Here is a 21,495-nt window from a genome sequence, read left to right as displayed (position 1 = left end):
CAATCCTAGCCCTTGAGCACTTGGAGGACTGTGTCAAGTTTGAGGCCAGTCTGGTCTATAGAGTGAGACCTCTTCTCAAAATAAAAGCCAGACCTGGTGGCTCACACTTATGATCCCAGCACTCTGAAGGCAGAAGCAGGCAGGTCTCTTGAGTTCAAGGCCAGTCTGGTCCACCCCGAGAGCTCCAGAACACCCTGGGCTATATAGACTCTGTCAAAAGGAAAAATAAATAGGGGCTGGAGAGATGGCTCAACCATTAAGAGCACTTGCTGCTCTCCCAGAAGACCCAGGGATGATTCCCAGCACCACATGGGTTTCCTGTCTCTGACTCCAGTTATAGGGGATCTGAAGCTCTCTTATAGCCTCTGCACAGGACACACAGAAATACATGCACACAAAACACTCATACACCTTAAATAAAATTTAAATTAAAGAGCCGGAGAGATGGCTCAGCGATTGAAAGCACTAGCTGCTCTCCCAGAGGTCCTGAGTTCAATTGCTGGCACACACGTGGCAGCTCACAACTGTCTGACTCCAGTTCCAGAGGCTCCGACACCCAGGCGCAGTGACACACGTCTTTAATCCCAGCCCTCAGGAGGCAGAGGCAGGCGGATCGCTGTCAATTTGAGGCCCAGCCTGGTGCATATAGTTCCAGGACAGACCGAGCTACATAGTGAGACCCTGTCTCGAACAAAAATAAAAACAAACAAATAAGATAATTCCCAGGGCCCATCATCATACAGCTAAGAGACGACAGAACCCGCATTTGAGCCCCTAATATGAGTAACAGAGAGCGAGCACTCAAGCAGGAAAGTGGACCAGAAAGGGCTGCAGAACCCTGGAAGGCATTTCTCCTCTGTGGGCCCACAGTGCCACCTGCTGGCAGAATGACCAGGGTCCTACACAGGGTTCCAGAACATGGAGAGGGGCAGAGAAAAGAAACAGGTGAGAGGCAGAAGAGGAAGTGAGGAGGCTAGAGAGATGGCTTAGCGGTTTACTTTGCAAAGGACCCTGGTTCAACTCCCGGCACCCATATGGTGTCTCACAGCCCCCTAGAACTGCAGTTCAGGGGATCTGATGTCCGCTCCTGAACGTTAGGAGAACCAGGGATATGCAGGCAAAAGGATTTTTTTTTTTTAAAGAGCTGGAGCTGGGCCATGATGGCGTACACCTTTAATCCACTAGGGAGGCAGAGGCAGGTGGATTGCTGTGAGTTCAAGGCCAGCGAAGCCAGGACAGCCAAGGCTACACTGGGAAACCCTGTCTTGAAAACCACCCCCCCCCAAAAAAAAGAAGAAGAAGAAGAGGAGGAGGAGGAGGAGGAGAATGGAGACCTTGAGTTTGTAGAGAGAAAAGGACAAATAACTATTTCCTGCTCTGAGGGGAAAACGAAGGTTGCCAGACCATCGCCATTCCCTTGAAAGTGTGTGTGTGTGTGAGTGTGTTCGAATGCACACACAAAAGAGAGTGTGAGATGTGTGCGTGCACATTCAGGAGTGCCAGTCTGTTATATATGTGACTGTGACTTTCGTGTGTAAACATATGGATGGCAGCTTGAACAGATGTGGGTGCCAGATACACGCAAAGATTCGAGGTAAGAATCACCCTGCACTATTGTGAGCAGGGCACACAGAAGTTCTGGAAAGCTACCTGTCCTACTCCTGACGCTGCTGCCCTGCACACCCATTTCCTGAAATCAGAAGAGGCCAAGCCTGTGGGTGACATTTCCAGGTAGGGATTGGTTATTGCTTTTGGTGTTGGGAACCTATCTCCAGGCAGTAGGGGGCAGCAGGGGCAAGGGAGGTTGCTCAGCCTTGGGTGGGGCCAGTGGGCGGGCAGGCGCAGGAGGAGGCTTTTAAAGCACCTGCCCCACCTGCAGGTGTGCAGTGTTGTGTGAAGACTAGCCGAGGCCTCATCACTCTGGCAGCACACTTAAGTGGCAGTTTCCTGGAGCTGTTCTGTTCCTTCGGGAGTGCAGAAAACCCTGTTCAGAACCTATTGCCAGGAGCCCTGAGCAGGTGATGGCACAGGAGAGAGATTAACCTAGGAATGGATACCAGTCCAGAAACAGGTTTGGGGTGCTAGAAAGAAAAAAAAAAGCCTTTGGGTGGGTCCTGAAGTGTCTGTGCTGGTCTAGGAAGAGGACCAGAAGAGATGGGTGTCAGGAAAGGGCACTGAGTGGCCTGCAGTGTGGGAGTCAGGCTTGGAGTGCCTGTGTTGGAAATCTGGGGATGTTGGGATCTGAGAATTAGTACAGGTGGGCATGGGTGTCAGGAGGATGGGAACAGTTCTGAGATATCAGAGGCCGGACGCAGGGGGAGTTTGGTGAGAAGTCACAGGATGCTAGAGTCTGGCATGCCAGAGTTCGAAAAGCAAGGCCCGCCCAGGGCAGGTGGGACGGGAGGCCCTAACTTGTACATGTCTGTTTCCCAGGACCCACAATGCAGTGCTTCAAATTCATTAAGGTCATGATGTTCCTCTTCAACCTGCTCATTTTTGTAAGTATGAAGGTTGTGGGCTTCTTGGGTCCCCTACAAAAGCGGGTCATGATCTGAGGAGCCCAGGCAAGAGAATGGGGGGCTGGGTACCCAGGCGCTGCCGTGCGAATTTTCCTTTTTGAGCAGGAAGTAGGAGGTCTTCCCCACTGCTGCTTCCTGATCCCACTAACAACAGCCCGGCTGCCACACAGATGTTAGGGTGAAGATGGGGAGGTTAGGGATGGAGAAGTGTAAGGTTCTCAACTCCCAGGAAGGATCCGTCTAGGGCAGGATAGCCTATCAGGAGGGACCCCCCCAGCCCCCCTTTTAAACAGGCATTCACGGTTCATAGAGGAAAAGGGATCTGCTTAAGTTTATAGTGCAAAAGGCCACCATACACTGAGAAGTTGAAAGGAGAGGGGAGTCCATGCCTCTTAGCAACCTTTGTGCTTTTAATAAACATTCATTGGCTGGCCAAGCATTTTAAGGAGCTGTGATTGTCTGCTTAGAGATAGAGCATTTGCTCAGCACGCATGAAGCTACAAACTAAAAGGCAAACATATTCGTTGACTAAGACCCGATGCTGTGTTAGAGCAGACGGAGAGCAAGGCCATTCATTGCCCTTGAGGATCTTGGGACCGGTAAACCTGATAGGCTGATAGTCGTCCAATAGGCTGATAATTGCTATACGCACTGATAATTGCAAAGTGGTACTTTCAGATTTACCACCAAGGCTAAGGGAGGCCCTGGAGGGGTTTGAAGCCAGCCTGGAAGGAAAATGCTTCCTGGAGGAAGTAGCTGAAGCTGGAAATTTGCATTGGGTGGAGGAGCTATAAAGTGCATAGGAAGGCCCAAAGGAAATGACATTTGATATTGTTTTAAAAACCAGGAACAGATTATACAGGGTTTGTTTAAGAAGCTGAGCCATGAGGCCCAAGCCCTTGGAGATAGAGACAGAGATAAGAAAAGAGGGACACAGTAAACAAAGGTGACAGAGGGGTGGTGGAACAGACAGAGGCAGGTGTGAGGAGGGGTCAACCCCCAGGCTCCTGTGCACCCAAAAGAGGTGCATGGATATTTGAAAGTCACGTGCTTGTGGTTAGCCAATGAAGTCATAGGGGTGGGCTGGGACCCTGGAAATCTTAAGGGAAGTCTACCTTCCACCCACCATCTTCGGAGTATCCCTTCCCACCCATGGAACCCCTGATCTAAAAAAAAAAAAATTGAGTTCTTGGAAACTGGAAATATTAGGGTTGAACAGAAAAATAGCCATCATGAAGGAGACAAGGAACAGAAGGTAGGAAGGAAGGAAAACAAGAAGTCTGAGGAAACAGTGGTCAGGGGCTGATGCCACCAGAGATTAATGAGTGAAGGAGAGAAAGTACCAGCTTAGAGAAATTGGGCAAAAGGTGGGTAGTCTCGTTGGCTCCGTGTGGTCTGTCCCTCCGGCTTCCCTTGGCTGCCGTGAACTGCGTTTTATTCATATAACTAAAGGAAATACTAGGATTTCAACAATTGAGAAAGCCAGGGCTCTGGCCTGATAGGGTTAAAGGCAAATCCAGTTTTGTTTCTGTTCTCTGTTGCCCAGGCCTTGCCAGACTGGGCAGAACAAGGTAGGAAAGCCAGGCTCCTTGAAATTTGACCCTGTAGGCTGGAAGCCCAGCTCTCTTGTCCTTAAGCAAACATCCTGGGATATAGTCACAATATATATCTCTTTACCCCCATGCCAGACTCGGCTCCTTAGCTGGACAGTGAGAGCTGGGCACACGTCAGCATCAGCTTCAGGCTGATTCATCCATCAAAGACCCGGGGTTGGCAAAGGTTGGCTAGGAGCCTGTGGGTCCAGAGCCTTCATGGAAGGCCTTCAGAGCCTCAAGACCGCCTCTGAGACCTCAGGTTGAGTCAGTGTCCTGCTCTGCCTCCATCAGGCAGCGATCTGGGTGAAAAAGGAGTGGGTCTGGCAGCTGGTCCACCCTGGAGGGGGGGATCAAACGGGGCCTTTGAGTGAATGTACCTCCCAACCTCGCCCTGTTTCAAGGCTGCGAACAGGTGGAAGCCTCTCCCTGTTGTTACTATAGTGACTACTGAGCTTGCTCAACACCACCACCAACGGCTTCTGTGTATCAGAGAACAGTTGTTCTCGACAATGAGAGACTGGACCCACTGGAAAACTAGGAAACACTCCTCTCCTACCTATGTGGCAGGACCCCAAGCACAGTAAAAGCCAAGTTATATGCCTCCTTCCAGCCTGTAGCTGTTTCTAGAAGCACCGGTCTCATTTTTACCTTCCCAGGTGAGCAGACTGGTGCATTCCTTGTAAGCGTCCCAGCTCCTACTTTCTGGTACAAGTTAATGTTTCCCTCCACGCACAGTAGGTTGTTAGGTTCCCAAGTCGAGGAAAAGCGGAAGTTTCCTGACTGGATGGTGTAAAGGGGACCGTTTGCTAGCACTGTTTCAAAACCTGACTTCTGTCCCCAGCTCTGTGGTGCGGCCCTGCTGGCTGTGGGAATCTGGGTGTCCGTCGATGGGCCGTCCTTCCTGCAGACCTTTGGGTCGCTGTCATCAAGTGCCATGCAGTTTGTCAACGTGGGCTATTTCCTCATCGCGGCGGGCGTTGTGATCTTCATTCTTGGTTTCCTGGGATGCTACGGTGCTCACTCTGAGAACAAGTGTGCACTCATGATGGTGTGTCAGACCCATCTCCCCCCCCACTCCCCCACCCCCCTCCAGCTGAGGGTCCTTTCATCCCTGACACCAGCCTCTGGGGATCCCAAAACCTGACCATGGGTGGGGAGTAGTGCGCAGGGCAAGGAAGGCATGTCTCCCTAAAAGGCATTTTCTTGTTTCCCACCCAGTTCTTTTCCATCCTCCTCATCATCTTCATTGCGGAGCTTGCGGCTGCTGTGGTTGCTTTGGTGTACACCACAATGGTGAGGCATGGGGATGGGGCAAGGGAGGAACAATCGAGCAAAGCCCTGAGAAGTGGGAGGTGGCCTGTGAGTGACGACTTTCCCTACCAGTCTCTTAATACTGGCCTGACCCATCCAGGCTGAACAATTCCTAACATTGGTGGTGGTGCCTGCCATCAGAAAAGACTACGGCTACCAGACTGACTTCACCCAAGTGTGGAACTCTACCATGGAAGGGGTAAGGTGGGCTGGGAGGATTTGGACGTGGAGAGGGGCATGAAAAACAAGGCATCAGGCTGGAGAGATGGCTCAGTGGTTAAGAGCACCGCCTGCCCTTCCAGAGGTCCTGAGTTCAATTCCCAGCAACCACATGGTGGCTCACAACCATCTATAACGTGATCTGATGCCCTCTTCTGGCCTATTGGTGTACATGTAGGCAGAGCACTGTATACATAATGAATAAATAGATCTTTAAAAGACAAAACCAAGGCACCATCAGTCACGAATGCCATTTTCTCTACAGCTGAAGTGCTGTGGCTTCAACAACTACACAGATTTTAACAGCTCACGTTTCGTCCAAGATTATGGAGTCTTTCCCCAATACTGTTGTGCCAACCCTGCCAACGGAACAGTGGATGAGCCATGCACCGAGGCCAAGGCCCAAACTATGAACGTACAGGTATGTGCTGGGGTAGAAAGGTGAGGCTACTGCTTTTGGTTGGTTGGTTTTTTGAGACAGGGTTTCTCTGTGTAGGCCTGGCTGTAGTCCAGGATGGCCTCAGGCTAATAGAGATCTACCTGCCTCTGTCTCCTGAGCGCTGAAATTAAAGCTGCCACCACCCAGCATGGGTGGGATTGCTTTAATGGCCTTACAGTAGTAAATGAGTTGGAGGTAGGACATTGCCAGCTATAAATACTTTCTCCTGTCTCCCAAGGGTTGTTTCTATCAGCTTCTGCATGGCATCAGAACCAATGCAGTCACCGTGGGCGGTGTGGCAGCTGGAGTTGCGGCCCTAGAGGTAAGTCAGGGAGGAGACCGGAACTGGAGTATCGGTCTCCACCAGACCTGTACAGATTAGGCCATCTCTGAGGCTTCTCTAGAGGAGAAAGCTTTCTTGTGTTTTCTTTTCTGGAGCTGAGGACCTAACCGTGGGTGTATGGATGCCAAGCATATGTTCTACCATCAAGAAAAATAAGCGCTGTTCAGGGCAGACAAGAAACGAACCCTTGAGGATCTCAATCATGCCCTTTTGTGTTTCCCTGTTCCGCCCCACCAGCTGGCTGCCATGGCTGTATCCATGTATCTATACTGCAATCTGAAATAAGATGGCCTCTTCCTCCCGACTTGCTCCCGCCACATGGAAACCAGGAAGAGGCACTCGGCGCAGCTAAGCAGCAGTGATGAGGGTGGAGATGAAAGCTAACAATGTCATCTGGGCTGGAGTGGATTCGCCTTTGCTGTTCTGGACTTGGGGCGAAATAGGGGCCGCCTCTTGTGGTCTGTGTGTCTGCCTTGTTCTTCCACTGGTGGGGGGAGGGGGGAGGATCTGTCCCAGAGTCTCAGAGGCAGCCATGTCTGCCCATCTCCTGAGTCTTTTCTTCAACCCTTGACACTCTCTTCGTGTAAAAGTGGCTCTTGATGATCCCAGCACTCCACCGTGGATGAAGGCACTTACAGCCTGGGCATTTCAAGCACCACCAAGTCATACAATGAATGTATAGAAGGCATTTTGAACCCTATAAACTAATGAATGTAGTCTATCTGGACTGTGTATGCTTGGAGACACGGGCCCAGACTGCCTAAATTGCACCGAATGCCCAATTGCAGTTTCTGAGGCTGGACTCAGCAGGGTGGAAGGGAAGTGAGGTAGGTATTTGGGCCTCAGGCCTGGAAGGGCACTGGGAAAGTGGGAGCTGGGTTGGTCTACCATTATGTATCATGAGAGGGCTTTGTCCTGAAAGTTCTCCCTCCTGGTGAAGGGCACTGGACTGGAAAGCTATGAAAATAACAAGCTTGTGCCAAGTCAAGGAGGGGAGGACAGAATCCGTCTCAGGGCTGTGGGGGTGGAGCCGCTTTCTGGAGCCCTCCAGGAACTCTGAGAAGTAGGGCTAAGCTGTGTGCCCTAGTTTGGGGGAATTCCCAAATCATTTATTCTTTGGTGTTGGCCTACCCATTCCTCTCAAGATTTGTATCTTTTGGGGGAGAGGGAGTTGGTTTAAACATTTTTATCGCCAATTAACCAGTTCTTCAGACATTCCAGACTTGTGCCCCGAGGGTCCTGAGTGTGGCTGGGCATAGTAGTTCTGTTCCCGTCATCTTGAAGAGAGAGTGCGTAGCTGGAGGGTGTGGTCTGGCTGATCATGGTGGCTTACTTAGGGTAGGGGCTGAGAGCATAATTATGGCACTACAGACACCACCAGCACTTTTTTTTTCTTGTTTCTGACTGTTCTAGAACTTGCCCTGTAGACCAGGAAGGCCTCCAACTCAGAGATCTGCCTGCCTCTGTCTCCTGAATGCTGGGATTAAAATTGTGCACCGTGACACCTTGCCTAGATCTCACTTTGTTGGTTTTGCTTTGAGATGGGGTGGGGAGGAGTCTCATACAGCCCATACTGACTGACCTTGAACTTTCTATATAGTTGAGAATGACTTTGAATCCCTGCCTCCATCTCCTAAGTGCTGGGTTCACAGGTATGCACCACCACACCTGGTTTTATGAGGTAATGGGATCACACCCGGTTTCATGCGTACTGGGCAAGCACATACTGCTTGAAGTACATCCCTACTCTTACTTAGTCTTTAACTGCCAGGGTCCCAGAAATTTTCAGCTGAAAAGCTCAGGCCAAGATTTTGAGCAGTTTGACTCCTGTAACTAGGCAGAGCTTGCTTGTCACAGTGATAGTTTAACCTGAAGAACCTGACCAGGATGTCCATGACAAAAATCCTGATGTCTTTATTTAAAGAGAGAGAGAGAGAGAGAGAGAGAGAGAGAGAGAGAGAGAGAGAGAGAGAGAGAGAGAGAGAGAGAGAGAGAGAAACAGAAAGGGGGGGGGGCGCGGGCTGGAGAGATGGCTCAATGCTTAAGAGCACTGGCTGCTCTTCCAAAGTTCCTGAGTTCAATTCCCAGCACCCACATGGCAGCTCACAACCGTCTGTCACTCTAGTTCCGGGAATTTGACACCCCTGGACACACACTTACAAGCAGAACACCAATGTACATAAAATAAAAAAATTTTAAAAATAAAAGAGGCTAGGCATGGTAGTGCACGCCTTTAATCCCAGCATTCGGGAGACAGAGGCAGGAGGATTGCTAAGAGATTGAGGCCAGCCTGGTCTATAAAGCAAGTCCAGGACTGCTAAGTCTAACACAGAGAGACCCTGTGTCGGAAAAACAAACAAACAAATAACAACAACTATAGAAAATAAAAAGAAAAAAAGAAAAGAAAAATTGAATGCCTCAGAACTTCAAGAGGCAACCCTAAAGAAAAAGGCTGTTGCCACAGGACAGGACAGTGGCTGCTACCAAGCAAATCCCAGTTTGACTAGCTGGCTTCCCCTCTCCTTTCCCTTTGGCTCCCTGTCTGCCCCTCCTCCCCATCTGTCTCTGTGGGCTTTTCCAGAGCTGCCTACAGCTATCGCCCACTTGCTAGGCCCAAAAAAGAACAGACTTGGCCAGAGCCACACAGCTTCAGTCAGTGGAGGCTGACCAAGGATCTACGAGGGTCTAGGTAGGGAATTAAGTTGGCCTTCGCCCTGTGCCAGCAGACCGTGCCTCACACACAACCCCTCTATTCCTCCTGCAGGTGCCTGTGTGGAAGCAGGGGTGAGGTAGATTTGTTTGCCCAGGGAGGGCTGCTGCTTCATGGACTAATTGTTTCTCCTGTGTCTGCTTTGCCACCTGAAACACTATCGCTAGCTCCAGCAAACACTGAAGGAGTCAGGGCCGTGAGCAATATCAAAGTCATACTGTGCCGATGCCAATGCTGTGCGGAGCTCCTGGCACCAGTGAGAGAGTCTGGGACAGCAAACAGATAGGACAGGAATTCCAGTGAGTTCCTGACTCCTTGGCAAAAGATCTACACCCTTTCTTACAGTGTGATCTACTTAGGTCCCAATCTTTGGCCTTCAGAGCCTTTAATTTAAAGGCCATGTTCCCCTGCCTTGGGCTATCTGACTCCCAATGGACCATGCTGTCCATTTTCTGGTGACTAACTTAGGCCTTTCTATGCTCGTTTGAGTTACTAGCCTCTTGAGAATCTAATAAAAAAAACCATGGCTCTTTTCTCCAGAAAAACATCCCTATATGGAATTCTGCACACAACCAGATGGCCAGCCGGGCGGTAGTGGCGCACGCCTTTAATCCCAGCACTTGGGAGGTAGAGGCAGGTGGATCGCTGTGAGTTCGAGGCCAGCCTGGTCTACAGAGTGAGTCCAGGACAGCCAGGGCTACACAGAGAAACACTGTCCCGGGAAAAAACAAACAAACCACACCAGACGGCCACAGACACCCTTGCCGCTATGTCTGCCTGCCCAGATAATCAGCTCCCACACCCCTGTGGCCTACACTGGTGCTGGCCCAGCCATTTCCCTGCTCTCTCCCACTCCCTCACACACTGCCACTCATCTGTTTTGGGCTCTCTTAGCTATTTCTGAAGACAGGTGCTGGGTCCAGACAAACAAACAAAGAACCAGCCTGCTAGTAAAATGGCAAGGAAGGGATGTAAGATGGCTGCTTGGCGCTAAGGCCCAAGAAGGAAAGGGATAAAGTTAGGTGGTCCCAGGGAGGAGCCTGTTTAAAACAATAAAAACAGAAGGTTTGAAGCTTGAGACTTGGGCATCCCCTGGTGGCCAAATGGTTTCACACAGAAGATAAACTATGGCAGACAGTAAAACAAAAAAAATTTAAAAAAACAAAACAAAACAAAAAAAAACCCACCATGTGACCTTTCATCCAAATGATTCTCTCCCTCACCACCACGCCGTGCTCCCCACAAAACACACTTCAGAGGTTTTCTCCTTTTTTAATCAATGATCACCTTTATCCAGCTTTGGAAATCTGGACAAAGAGAAGGCTGAAAGGAGGCCTGGTCCAGTGTCTAAGGGTCTCTGAGTGAGTCTGTCAGCACATGGGCCCCAGATGGGCCTGTCCATCAGCTGGGCACAGCAGTTTCCTGAGTATGAGCCAGTCCCACCCTCAGGGCAGCATCCTGGCCTAGAGAGGAGTAAAGGCCCCAGGCTGGGCCTATTCCCAAGGCCCTCAGGACAGTCAATAAATAGGTTCTGAGCCAGGCCTGGGAGGACGGGGTGTGAAAGAGCGGATCAGTTACCCAGGGATCCCAAAGAGGTCCTGGGTACTCCCCTGCCCTTCTCCAACAGGAAGTAAATAAATAGACCTTAAACTCAGGAACAGGGGTGTTGGAGGGGATCGTTCCCATAAGAGTTAGTAATTAAACCCATGTTAAAAACAAACCAGCCCTAACCCCTACCAGCATCTACAAAATCCTACAGGATAGGGCAGCGGGCTAGCCTGCCTGGGGGTACACAGTACCCAGCCCTGCAGGGTCCTGGAGGAGGCTTCATGTTTGTTCAGCGGCCCCTGGGGCTCCTTCTTCCTTTGGGGGTGGCTCCAGGAAAATGGGGGTGACTGATGGTGGCTTTTTCACTCTGAAACGTAACAGAAGCATGATACAGAGGAGAGGACATGCTTCAGCCTCAGGAGGACTTTCCTACGGCAGAAGAGGGTGACTCACGAGTAAGGGGAGGCTGGGACCCCCACCACCAAGAAGTGGTTCTTCTTCCGAAATAATCTCCACAGGCCCCGGTGGTTGCCACGAACATCCAGGTCCCAAATATGGAGGCACTGGCAGAGACAGAATATGGGAAAGAGCTGGTCAGGAAGCTGTGGAGACGGTCCTCTGAGGGTCTTGCAGCTGCCTCAGTCTTCATGAGGAAGCATCCTCTGGAGTATGGATGTGAGCAAGGGGTTTAGAAGCGAGGCTCTTTTGTAGACCAGGCTGAGCTTGAACTCACAGGGATCCACCTGCCTCTGCCTCCCAAATGCTGGGACTAAAGGCGTGCATCACCACACCATCACACCCAGCCAGGAAGTGAGGTTCTTGGGTACATGAGAAGGGTCTGAGGTTAAAGAGTCTACAACAAAGGACTGTCGCTAGCTGGGGCAGCACATGCTTGGTGGAGGTCACTAGCTGGGACAGCACATGCTTGGTGGAGGTCACTAGCTGGGACAGCACATGCTTGGTGGAGGTCGCTAGCTGGGGCAGCACATGCTTGGTGGAGGGCTAGGTGAGCACGGGCACCTTGGCAAGCTGAGTCCAGGTGGTGAAGTCATCATCTCTCTCCATTCGGATAAAAGCCACATAGGTATGGCCCTCTGTGTCTGGCAGGAAGGAGTCTCCACAAGGGTCCTTGCTGTGGTCCAAAACCTCTGCCTCACTGCATTGGGGGTAGAAAAGTGAGGCCAAGACAGGACATACTTCCTAGAGGTGACACACAGGGTCCGGGGCTTGAGTAAATGCTGTTGCTACCATCTTGGGGCTCTTAATATTGTTTGTACTAGAGACCTGTGGCTTCCATTTTCTATAGTGCCCACAGATTGTGGTACCAAGAAAGCCAGCATTTGAGTCCTTACTCCCTGCCAGGCATCCCGGTTGTCCTAGGCCATACCTGAGCAGCCTGTGAATTTCCACTTCATAAGCTTCTTTCTTCAGACTGAAGGGGAAGAAGAAATGAATCAAGAGAAGGAGAGGCCCCCAGGTCCACGGAAAAGAATGGGCAGGGCAAAGGGTCACATGGGGAAAAGGCACAGCAGGTCTGAGGCAAAGACTCAAAAGGCCCTAGACAGGAAAGAACTAGCAAGGACCGGTCTTCAAACCTTCAGGTATTCACCCCCTTAAGCTGCTGCCCGTCTCTACCTGTCCACATTCCTGAGCTGGACACCTGGAACTGTGTTGAACTTGTGCTTCTTGAAGTAGGCCTCCTGAAACAGGAATGAGGATACGCACGGCTGTAGCCGGGCCAGCGTGCTCGCTGACCTGCTACAGATCCACCCGGCCCGAAACAACGGAGTCCTAAGCCTGCCGAGCGCCCTGTGATCTCCTCCAGGCTCTCCATCTTCTTTGGCAAGCTCTTACTAGCTTTAATGTGGGTCGGTCCCTCGGCTCACACAAGTGACCCATGAACTAGCCCTGTTCTCACTGGTTTTCCCCAGCTTTGCTGCAGAGCCTTAGAAGTAAAGAAAGATGGAGGCAGGAGGATCAGAAGCTCAGCCTCAGCTACACAGTCGGGAGACAGGTGGGGCTACAAGAGACTCTGCCTAAGAAAACAAAAGGGGGTCGGGTGCAGACATGCAGATACACTCATACACAAAAATAGAGACAGGCAGGCAGAGACGCCCCTTCTGCGGATGTAGCCAATAGCAGGTCAGAAGGAAGCAAGCCAGACTCAAGTTCTCTGAGTGACCTGAAGAAGCACTGTCCTTCCTTAGGAAATATGGCTTTTATTAGCTTCCTCTGGGGGTCTTTTTGGCTTCTAGCAGGTTCCAAATTAAATACAACCCTTTCAGCTGGACTTTTCTTTTTAAAAAAATTATTTATTTTTTAAGCCGGTGTGGTGGAGCACGCCTTTAATCCCAGCACTCAGGAGGCAGAGACAGGTGAATCTCTGTAAGTTCGAGGACAGCCTGGTCTATAAAGGGAGTTCAGGACAGCCAAGGCTATACAGAGAAACTCTGTATCAAAAAAAGAAAAAAAAAGAAAACCAAAAAAAATTTTTTTTTAATTTTATGTACATTGGTGTTTTGCCTGCATGTCTTATCTGTCTGTAAGTGTGTCAGGTTCCTGAAACTACAGACAGTTGTGAGCTGCCCTGCCATGTGGGTGCTGGGAATTATACCCTGGTCATCTGGAAGAGCAGTCCATGCTCTTAAGCACTGATCTGCAGCTCTCAGTTGGACTTTTTTTTTTTAAGATGTATGTATGTATGTATGTATGTATGTATGTATGTATGTATGTATGTATGTATGTATATATACAGTGCTCTGTATGCTTGTACCCCTGTAGGCCAGAAGGCATGAGGTCACATAATAGATGGTTGTGAGCCACCACGTGGTTGCTGAGAATTGAACTCAGGACCTCTAGAAGAGCAGCCAGTGCTTTTAACCGCTGAGCCATCTCTTCCAGTCCTTAGCTGGACTTTCAAATGCACTTTCTTTCTTTCTTTTTTGGCTTTTCAAGACAGGGTTCCTCTGTATAGCTCTGGCTGTCCTGGAACTCTGTAGACCAGGCTGGTCTCAAACTCATAGAGATCCACCTGCCTCCCAAGTGCTGGAATTAAAGGTATGCACCACCACGCCTGGCCTTTTTCTTTTTCCTTTTTTCTTTATTTCTGAGACAGGGTTTCTCTGTGTAGCTGCTGGCTGCCTGGAACTAGCTCTGTGGACCAGGCTGGCTTTGAACTCACAGAGATCTGCCTGCCTCTGCCTCCCGAGTGCTGGGATTAAAGGAATGTACCACTACTGCCCGGCTATTGTTTTTGTTTTCTGAGGCTGGGTTTTCACTTTGTAGCTCAGATCGCCTCAAACTAATGCTCTTCTTGCCTCAGCTTCTCAAGTGCTGGGATCACAAGGCTTGTGATCAATGTTTGGCCCTTGGCAGGTAGCATTTTTTATCCTCATCTTACAGATAGAGAGGCTGACAAAAGCAGAGCAGTAACTCCCGCAGACTGACACGGCTAGTCAGTGCCAGGGCCAGGCTCCACAGCCCATGTCCTTGACCACTACATCATACAGCACCCTACTTCCTAAGACCCCACTCACATGGAAGTAGCCATTCATGTTGAGGCCCACAATGCCAAAGTGGTAGGATCGGGAAACATCTGGGATGATGCACTCTCGGCCCCGGCGCTGTTCCGGCATCCGCATCCACATGTCCCAGTCCCACAGCTGGGGTCACAGAACATTATGAAGGCTACAGGTTTGGGATTGACAGGGATTCCAGCCCATTCGCCCTGTCCGGCTGGGTACCTTTTCTGGTGTGGGCCACTTGGGCTCAAGCTCCTCTTTGTATAAAGATCTCCTGAGCACCCATCCCAAGCCAGGCATGGTCTCCACACGGTACAGTAGTGCTGGATCCTCAGCCGTGTGTTCATACCCCTAAGGACAGGGAGTGCCACAGGAGGCATTAACTCCAGGCCCTGACAGAGTCCCACACTGACTGACTAACCCCTGGCCGCCCAGCCTACCTGGTCATTCCAGGCAGAAATGCAGTACAGGCTGTCATCTTCCTCCAGCAAGTGGATGGACTGGCTCAGGAAACTGAGAAAGCCGGAGTTCGAGAGCTCAGCATCAACACCATGACGCTGAGCCCCACTGCCTCCATTCCTCCTTCCTACCTTCTGTACAAGCTCAGCACCTGCCCTCCTAGCAAGGCAAGCTCTCCCCCGACTTCTGAGCATATTCAAAGCTCCCCAAGGCACCTCACTACATCCTTCCTGGAGACCCAGCCAAGTACAGAAGTCCCAAATAGCTTATGAGCAGTTGAATGGTGGGCTACTCCTGTCACCTGAAAAAATCCACAGCGATGTCCAGATCCTCTTCCAGAACCACAGCAAACTTGGCCTCCTACAGAGACAGGAGGGACCACAGTGGTTCCAAGGAGGCTGCTCCCATCCGTGGCTTTCTGTCTCCAGCCTTAATGTTCAGCCACTACCCACCCCATCTTTCAGATCAGAAGGGCTACGCCAGATGAGGGAGACATTTTCTCCATAACATAATTTCTCTCCACAGACCCAAGGGTTGTATCCATGGTACTCACTGGAAATAGGTTGAAGGTGGCAGTGAGGCTGGCCTTGTAGTGCTGGTGGGGAATTGGACACATGAGATTTGAGGCAGAGGGCGGGACCAGGTGTCTGCCCTTCTACCCTTGCCAAGGAGTACCTGAGACACACGGGCGTTCTTGATGCTGATAGGAGTGTGCTGGATGCCCCTCAGACCAAACAGTGCCACCACATCCATGGGCTCCTGGGGGCATGGGCATCGGTCACTGTGTGTTACCTTCCCCTCCTCTGTGGCTCCCACATGTCAAGCCTCTTATATTTCGCAGGCCTCCCTAGTGATCACAGTTGCCTGGAACCCACGGGCTTGTGTCCTGCTCTGCCTGAGGCCCTCCAGCCCCACTCACCTCATAGTAGCCATCAATGAAGACCGTTATCATCTGTGGAGATACCCCTTGGGCTGAGAGCAAAGAGCGCAGCATCCTAGGGAGCCCAGGGAAACAGATTAGGGCTCTTTATCCTCTCAACTCACAACTCCCATGTTTAGAAACAGGCCCACATGTCCTGTGTTTACACATGTAGAACAGGCCTAGCATCTGCTGCCTTTTGTCTCCTGTAAGAGTTCCTTGTATGAAGCCGGCCATGGTGGCGCACGTCTTTAATCCCAGCACTCAGGAGGCAGAGGTAGGCGGATCGCTATGAGTTCGAGGCCAGCCTGGTCTACAAAACAAGTCCAGGACAGCCAAGGCTACACAGAGAAACTCTGTCTTGAAAAACAAAACAAACAACAACAACAACAAGAACAACAACAAAAAGAGTAAAGAAGAGTTCCTTGTATGGGGCTGGAGAGATGGCTTAGCATTTTAAAGCACTGGCTGCTCTTCCAGAGGACCCAGGTTCAATTCCTAGCTCCCACTTGGCAGCTCATAACTGTCTGTAACTCCTGCTTCAGGAGATCCAACACCCTTACACAGAGACATATATGCAAACAAAACACAAATGCACGTAAAATTTTAAAAATGAATAATAATAATAAAAAAAGGTCAGGTGTAGAGGTGCACGCCTTTAATTCTAGCACTTGGGAGGCAGAGGCAGGTGGATCTCTGTGAGTTCGAGTCTAGCCTGGTCTACAAAGCAAGTCCAGGACAGCCAAGGCTACACAGAGAAACCCTGTCTCAAACAAAACAAAGAGAAAGAAAGGGAGAGGGAGAGGGAGAGTGTTCCTTGTACAGGAAGGAGAGCTAAGCACCCACCCACTTCCTGAGCACCCCTGTTTAGTGTTGAGTACAGTCTGCTTCCAGGCTTACCTGTACAGGTAATTGGGTCGGTTTCCTGCAATGACAGCCACAGGCACATTGAGGACCTTATTGTCTGGAAGCTGTGTGAGAAACAGATTTAGCTTCCCTTTTCCCCCTTCCAACTAGAACCTCCATTTAGGGGAAGAAGTGCTAGTGCAGTGAAGGCCTCAGAGCAGACAGTGAGGGGCCAGGGGGTCTTCCTTGGTCTTGTCTTTCCACACACAGTCCAACTCAACCCTGGTGACAAGGCTTGCCTCACCCCAGCCTGCCTTCAGCGTTCAGTACACATATACCCTCAGTTCCTACCAGGTCAAGGTGGAGAAAAATCTAAGCTGTGGCTTGTTCCTAAGGCCCCTTGCTAAGCTGGGAAGGAGTCCAAACCTCGATACTTTGGCCCCACTTACCGGGTCAGGGCTGAACTCAATGGGTGTTGGGTCCTTGCAGCTGCATACGCTCCCATAGCCCTCGACTTTGCTGCAGAAGCGCCTGCGGCGGCGGTTCAGCTCCGTGTCTGCCCAGCGACACTCAGCCTCTAAGGGAGGAAGTTGACAGCGTGAGGGCACGACACCAGCTGCGCTGGGGAACCCCAGGCACACCGTCAAGGAAAGCACAGCCTCAAGGAGGATGCAAACGCCCGTTCTCTGCGCAAACATTACCCGAGCCCAGCCCCCACTAACCCTACCTTCAGTGGAGCTCAGTGGCACATCTGTCTTCAGCAGGACAGGGTCACCCCAGGAGGAGAGGGCGGGAGACTTAGAATGTTTCTCACCAAGTACAGGACCTGGCCGAAGGCAGGAATAAGAAATATGAAGGCCCAGACTTGAGTACAGGGTGTCTTCCCAACTCCTAGCCCACTTTCACCCAAAGGACTACCACTGACTCCTGTATACTCCCAGCCCACGAGGCCCTATCTTACTGTTCTGCTCCTCCCTTGGTACCACAGGTTGGTACCACCAACCACAGGTTGGACAGCCGCACCTCCTTTTCGTCCCACGAAGGCCCAGGTGTCCCTCCAGCCAAGGGCAGGGCCTGCCTGGCTTCCCAGGCTCCTCAGCAGAGCCTTGGCTGTGTCTTTGAGGTGGAAGGAGCCCTCATCCTAGAGGACCAAGGGAGATAGTCACCATGACTTGTGTGGGTCCAGGAGCCCTGGCCTTATGGAGTACTGGGTGCGTTTCAAGCACTTTTATTTAAGTTGGCTCACTGAATGACTTCAACAATACTCTTTGGGTTGTGTTTTGTTGTTGTTGTTTACCCTTTGGGTTTTTGTTTTGTTTGGTTTGGTTTTTGGTTTTTCGAGACAAGGTTTCTCTGTGTAGCCTTGGCTGTCCTGGACTCACTTTGTAGACCAGGCTGGCCTTGAACTCACAGGGATCCACCTGCCTCTGCCTCCCAAGTGCTGGGATTAAACGTGTGCGCCATCACCACCAGCCCCTTTCTTTTCTAACTCCATTGGCATCCTCGCTGTCCCTCAAGCTTGCCAGGTACTTCCCTACTTCCGGGCCTTTTGCACTGATCATTCCAGAAGTTTCTACCTGGGGACAGTCTTCCTTCAAACAACCTCCTGGCTTATTTCTCTCTTTTTCCAGTCCTTTATTCATACACTACTTCCCAATAAAGGCCTTCCCGGCCTAAGCTGCAGCCGCGTACCTCATTCTACCTCCTTATCTTCTGCCTTACCTGACATGCCTGGCAATACTGGCTAAGCTGACTGCTTTATTGCTATCTCTGGGATGTGAGCTCCACGGAGCGGACTAGAACTTGAACCACCTTTCTCTAGATGTTCTTCCTATTCCCCCAAGCAAAGTCAGAGCAAGGGGCTCAGAGAACAGAGCTAGGGAGACTTCACTGACCTTAACGGTGCAGATCAACACACGGCCGGGTGACACCATGTTGAGGAACAGCACCATGGCCTCATCTTCATGAGGAGAGTACGTGTCAAATACACGCTTTGCCATCACATGACCCTGGCAGGAGCAAACCTCTTGTGAGATAGTGTTACCAGGACGGAGGGACCAGCTTCAGCCTTCTGGGTCCCCCATCCTTAAGCTCACCGTGGCCTGATTGAGGACAATGACATGGATGCCTCGGCCTTGCTCTCGGGCCTCATCTTCTAGCACCTACAGTGGCAGAAACAAAACCCAGCTTTTCACCTCTGCCATTTATGGTGGCTCCGTCTTATAAGCACAAAACACACCATGCCCGGTCACTATTTCTCTTTAACTCTGAATTTCCCATAATCCTCTGCCAGTGAGGCCATCGGGAAAGGCAAGTCCCATAACCCCAGTATCTGGCCCAAGACTGAAGGCAAAGGGACTAGGGAGTGGTTACATAACAGGTAAACCAAGGTTGTTAGCTGCCTGCTTACGTGCCGGATCACTTCTGAGACATCTCAGATACCTCTTACTTCATCCTAACCCGTAGAAGCCATTAGACGGAGGGCTGGAGCTCCCTCCACGGGCTGAACGCGGACCGAGGCTGTCGGCCCACTCACCGTGGTGCCATCCACTGCCACGTACACTTTGCTTCTACTTGAGTACACTTCTACATCCAGAACCCGTCGGGGACTGCTGCCTCTGCGCTGAGGGGACTCCAGGCGTCCTAGGGCCTCATCTGGAGAGGGAGTTGTCAGGAACAGGCATGGGTAACGTCTCCTCACTGTGGGATCTGCATGCCATTCCTGCCACGAGATCCCAGGACTCCCCTTCCCCCCACCCTCAGCCAGGGGTCCCCACCATAGTCTTCTTCTGGTTCCGGGTCGTCACTGGCTTCGCTGATGGCTCTCCGAGTGTCTAGGATCAACTTGATGTTGACAATGACAGTCACCAGCAAGAAAAGCACAGCCCCTGTCTGAGTGGAAAGGTGGGGATGGCTGAGGCACACCCTCTCCAGATCGCAGAGGCTTCTGGAAAGTATGACCCTGGCTGTAGAGGACACAGGGAGAAAGAACCTGGGACCTGTTCTCTTCTTTTCCTGGTTCTCAATCAGGATAGGAGTTTGTGGCCATCTGCCCCGAGAATTTCCCCCCCTCACAGGTCTCCCTCCACCAGGCCCTCCCTACCCAGAGCTCTTGTGTTTTTCCATTTGAATCCTTGACTTCTTTGGTCCCCTCCATAACTAGTTCCTAGAGATGGATTCAGGACCCGAGAACCACAGCGGAGAGTCAGAAGACATAGAACGTCGGTCACACTGGCTGACCGTTGGGTGTCGGGGCAAAGCCCGCCTGACCACACTGCTGGTTGCTGTTGGATGCCTAGGAGGTCAGACTCAGGTTCTGATTCCAGAATCCTGGGTCTATAAACCATTGCCTGAGAAAGACGGGGACATACGGACGTTTCCCCTTCAGGGATCTGCTGCCTCTTCCTGGTGGCCAAGGCACTTAGTCAGTCCACAGCCTATGCTAGGGTGAAGTTAGGAGGCCAGCCTTCGGGACACACGGGACATCATTTACCTGACAGAATCTCCGCAGGGCCCTCTGGTTTGTCAGTTTATACTTCCAGGTAAGATACCAGCTCCGTTTCTTCCTGGCCCCAAAGGGCTTGATGAGGGGACTAGGCTTCCAGTCATCCATACTGGATTAGGGAGTCACCCCTGTCCCGGCCAGTCCATGACTTAAGGGATCTGAGGGGACCGTAGAATCACATGGAGTAAGACGCTTCTCTCAAAAATCTAATCCCTCTGGTGAGACGTGGACTTCTTAGTAACACTTCTCTCAACAAACTGCTCGGCTGTGTGACCTAGGCAACGTGGCTCAACTTCTCTGGGGCTGGCCTGAAAATCTTTAGAGGAGTTGGATCAACTGAAAAATTCCCAGAGGGCTAGAAGGACTGAGTCCAGCCAGGCTCTGGGCCTCAGAGGCAGAGGCCAGAAACTCAACTCTCACGATTCCTCAGTCCCTTAAAAAGGTCCAAATCCCAGTCCTGGCGTGGACCAGTGACAGCGACCTCCCGGCGCCCCATTCCTTCACCCTCGCCCCATCCCATCTGGCTCAGCCCCTCTCCTCCCAGGGGCTCAGGGACGCCGGAGGCTTCCGAAGCCCCCACCTAGCCTGCATCACCCTTCTGTGGGACCCGCATCCAGAGGCACTCACGGCTCAGGGGCCCCGGGCCCCGCTCGGGCCGCGCTCGGGCCCGCACAGCTCGGCCCAGCGCGCCGCGGCCTCCGCCTCCTCCATGCCGCTCGCGCCCCGCCCCGGCCCCGGCCGGCCCGCCCCGCCGCTTCCGCCGCCGCCGCCGCCGCGGGGTGAGAGGGCGGCGGGCGGCGCTTAGGGCGGCGGCGGCGGCCGCGGCCGGGCGTCTGCGGCGTGCGCTGCCTCTCCCGCGGCGTCCCGGCCGGCGCGAGCACGTCCCCCGCACGGCGGAGCCCGGAGCTAGCGGCTTGCCGAGGCCTCGGGCCGGCGCATTGGGCGCTCCGGGATCCGAGGGCTGCAGCGCGAGGCCTGGCACGCCCCCCCCCCCCGCAAGGCTGCTTCCGGCCGGAGGAGGAGAGGGTTAGGAACCTGCTCCACGACTGTTTGGAGCCCTGGCCGTTAGTCAACTCATTCCATAAGCCATGAGTGATAGGCGCTGTGGCTACCCCATTCTTTAAAGAGAGACTAAAAATTATTTTTCGTATTTTTGTTTTTCGAGATAGGGTTTACTCTGGCTGTCCTGGAACTCTCTTTTGTAGACCTGGCTGGCCTCCTGAGTGCTGGCATTAAAGGCATGCTCCACCACGCCCAGCAATAGCAATGACTTTATCTATCTATCTATCTATCTATCTATCTATCTATCTCTCTCCAAGTTTTACCTCCCTCCTGGCATAGAGTGTTGGTATCTTTCAGCATGGTAACGGTGCTTGTCAGGTTGGGTGTGGTGTCGTACTCCTGTAGTGGTGAGCGAAGAACTCTTCATAGCAAGATGCTAAGAGCTCACCCTGGTAGCTGACTTACGCATTCCCAACACTCAGGAGGCTGAGGCAGGAGGATTGCCATAGATTCAAGGCCAACTTGATCTACAATGTGAGACCCAAGATTTTTTTTTAAA

At 51.8% G+C, this 21,495-nt stretch overlaps 2 protein-coding genes and 1 long non-coding RNA gene across 5 annotated transcripts; 2 read left to right on the top strand and 1 right to left on the bottom strand.

The window, feature by feature from the left end:
* The first annotated feature begins 1,869 nt into the window (after nucleotides 1-1,869).
* On the top strand, nucleotides 1,870-7,928 carry TSPAN1 (tetraspanin 1). The gene is made up of 8 exons (XM_084787396.1): nucleotides 1,870-2,018; nucleotides 2,434-2,498; nucleotides 4,956-5,162; nucleotides 5,333-5,407; nucleotides 5,526-5,624; nucleotides 5,910-6,065; nucleotides 6,322-6,405; nucleotides 6,664-7,928. The coding sequence occupies exons 2-8, from the start codon at nucleotides 2,442-2,444 to the stop codon at nucleotides 6,709-6,711; spliced, it is 726 nt and encodes a 241-aa protein (XP_084643522.1). The 5' UTR covers nucleotides 1,870-2,018; nucleotides 2,434-2,441; the 3' UTR covers nucleotides 6,712-7,928.
* A 2,466-nt stretch (nucleotides 7,929-10,394) lies between these two features.
* Nucleotides 10,395-20,711, bottom strand: POMGNT1 (protein O-linked mannose N-acetylglucosaminyltransferase 1 (beta 1,2-)). Of its 3 annotated transcripts, none has more exons than XM_084787393.1 (22): nucleotides 20,562-20,711; nucleotides 19,923-20,092; nucleotides 19,207-19,321; nucleotides 18,966-19,084; nucleotides 18,526-18,591; nucleotides 18,325-18,438; nucleotides 17,453-17,570; nucleotides 17,157-17,255; nucleotides 16,879-17,006; nucleotides 16,484-16,554; nucleotides 15,584-15,659; nucleotides 15,340-15,423; nucleotides 15,218-15,259; nucleotides 14,966-15,024; nucleotides 14,646-14,718; nucleotides 14,428-14,556; nucleotides 14,221-14,346; nucleotides 12,320-12,384; nucleotides 12,072-12,116; nucleotides 11,705-11,840; nucleotides 11,138-11,247; nucleotides 10,395-11,051 (listed from the first exon to the last, which is right to left on the bottom strand). In XM_084787393.1, exons 2-22 carry the CDS (start codon nucleotides 20,040-20,042, stop codon nucleotides 10,964-10,966), a joined length of 1,983 nt encoding a protein of 660 aa, XP_084643519.1. In that variant the 5' UTR covers nucleotides 20,043-20,092; nucleotides 20,562-20,711; the 3' UTR covers nucleotides 10,395-10,963. The 3 variants fall into 3 exon arrangements, with proteins under 3 accessions (XP_084643519.1, XP_084643521.1, XP_084643520.1); XM_084787395.1 differs by lacking the exon at nucleotides 20,562-20,711 and adding an exon at nucleotides 19,533-19,595 and having other exon boundaries at nucleotides 19,923-20,048; XM_084787394.1 differs by lacking the exons at nucleotides 19,923-20,092; nucleotides 20,562-20,711 and adding an exon at nucleotides 19,533-19,747.
* On the top strand, nucleotides 11,256-11,784 carry LOC311600568. The gene is made up of 3 exons (XR_014780281.1): nucleotides 11,256-11,552; nucleotides 11,586-11,618; nucleotides 11,685-11,784. It is a non-coding gene; the product is annotated as an uncharacterized lncRNA (long non-coding RNA).
* Nucleotides 20,712-21,495: the final 784 nt, after the last annotated feature.

Source organism: Acomys minous (assembly GCF_964271855.1).
Source record: "Acomys minous genome assembly, chromosome: 6".
In the NCBI taxonomy this organism is placed as follows: domain Eukaryota; kingdom Metazoa; phylum Chordata; class Mammalia; order Rodentia; family Muridae; genus Acomys; species Acomys minous.
This window is presented reverse-complemented; position numbering and strand designations above follow the sequence as displayed.

Coding starts and splice junctions, on each gene's coding strand:
- TSPAN1 (XM_084787396.1), top strand. CDS start 2,442: ATGCAGTGCTTCAAATTCATTAAGGTCATGATGTTCCTCTTCAACCTG. Junction 2,499..4,955: donor TCTTCAACCTGCTCATTTTT/GTAAGTATGAAG, acceptor TTCTGTCCCCAG/CTCTGTGGTGCGGCCCTGCT. Junction 5,163..5,332: donor ACAAGTGTGCACTCATGATG/GTGTGTCAGACC, acceptor TTTCCCACCCAG/TTCTTTTCCATCCTCCTCAT.
- POMGNT1 (XM_084787395.1), bottom strand. CDS start 20,042: ATGGATGACTGGAAGCCTAGTCCCCTCATCAAGCCCTTTGGGGCCAGG. Junction 17,256..17,452: donor CTTCGTGGGACGAAAAGGAG/GTGCGGCTGTCC, acceptor GCCTTCGGCCAG/GTCCTGTACTTGGTGAGAAA. Junction 11,248..11,704: donor CCTGGACTCAGCTTGCCAAG/GTGCCCGTGCTC, acceptor TGTCTCTGCCAG/TGCCTCCATATTTGGGACCT.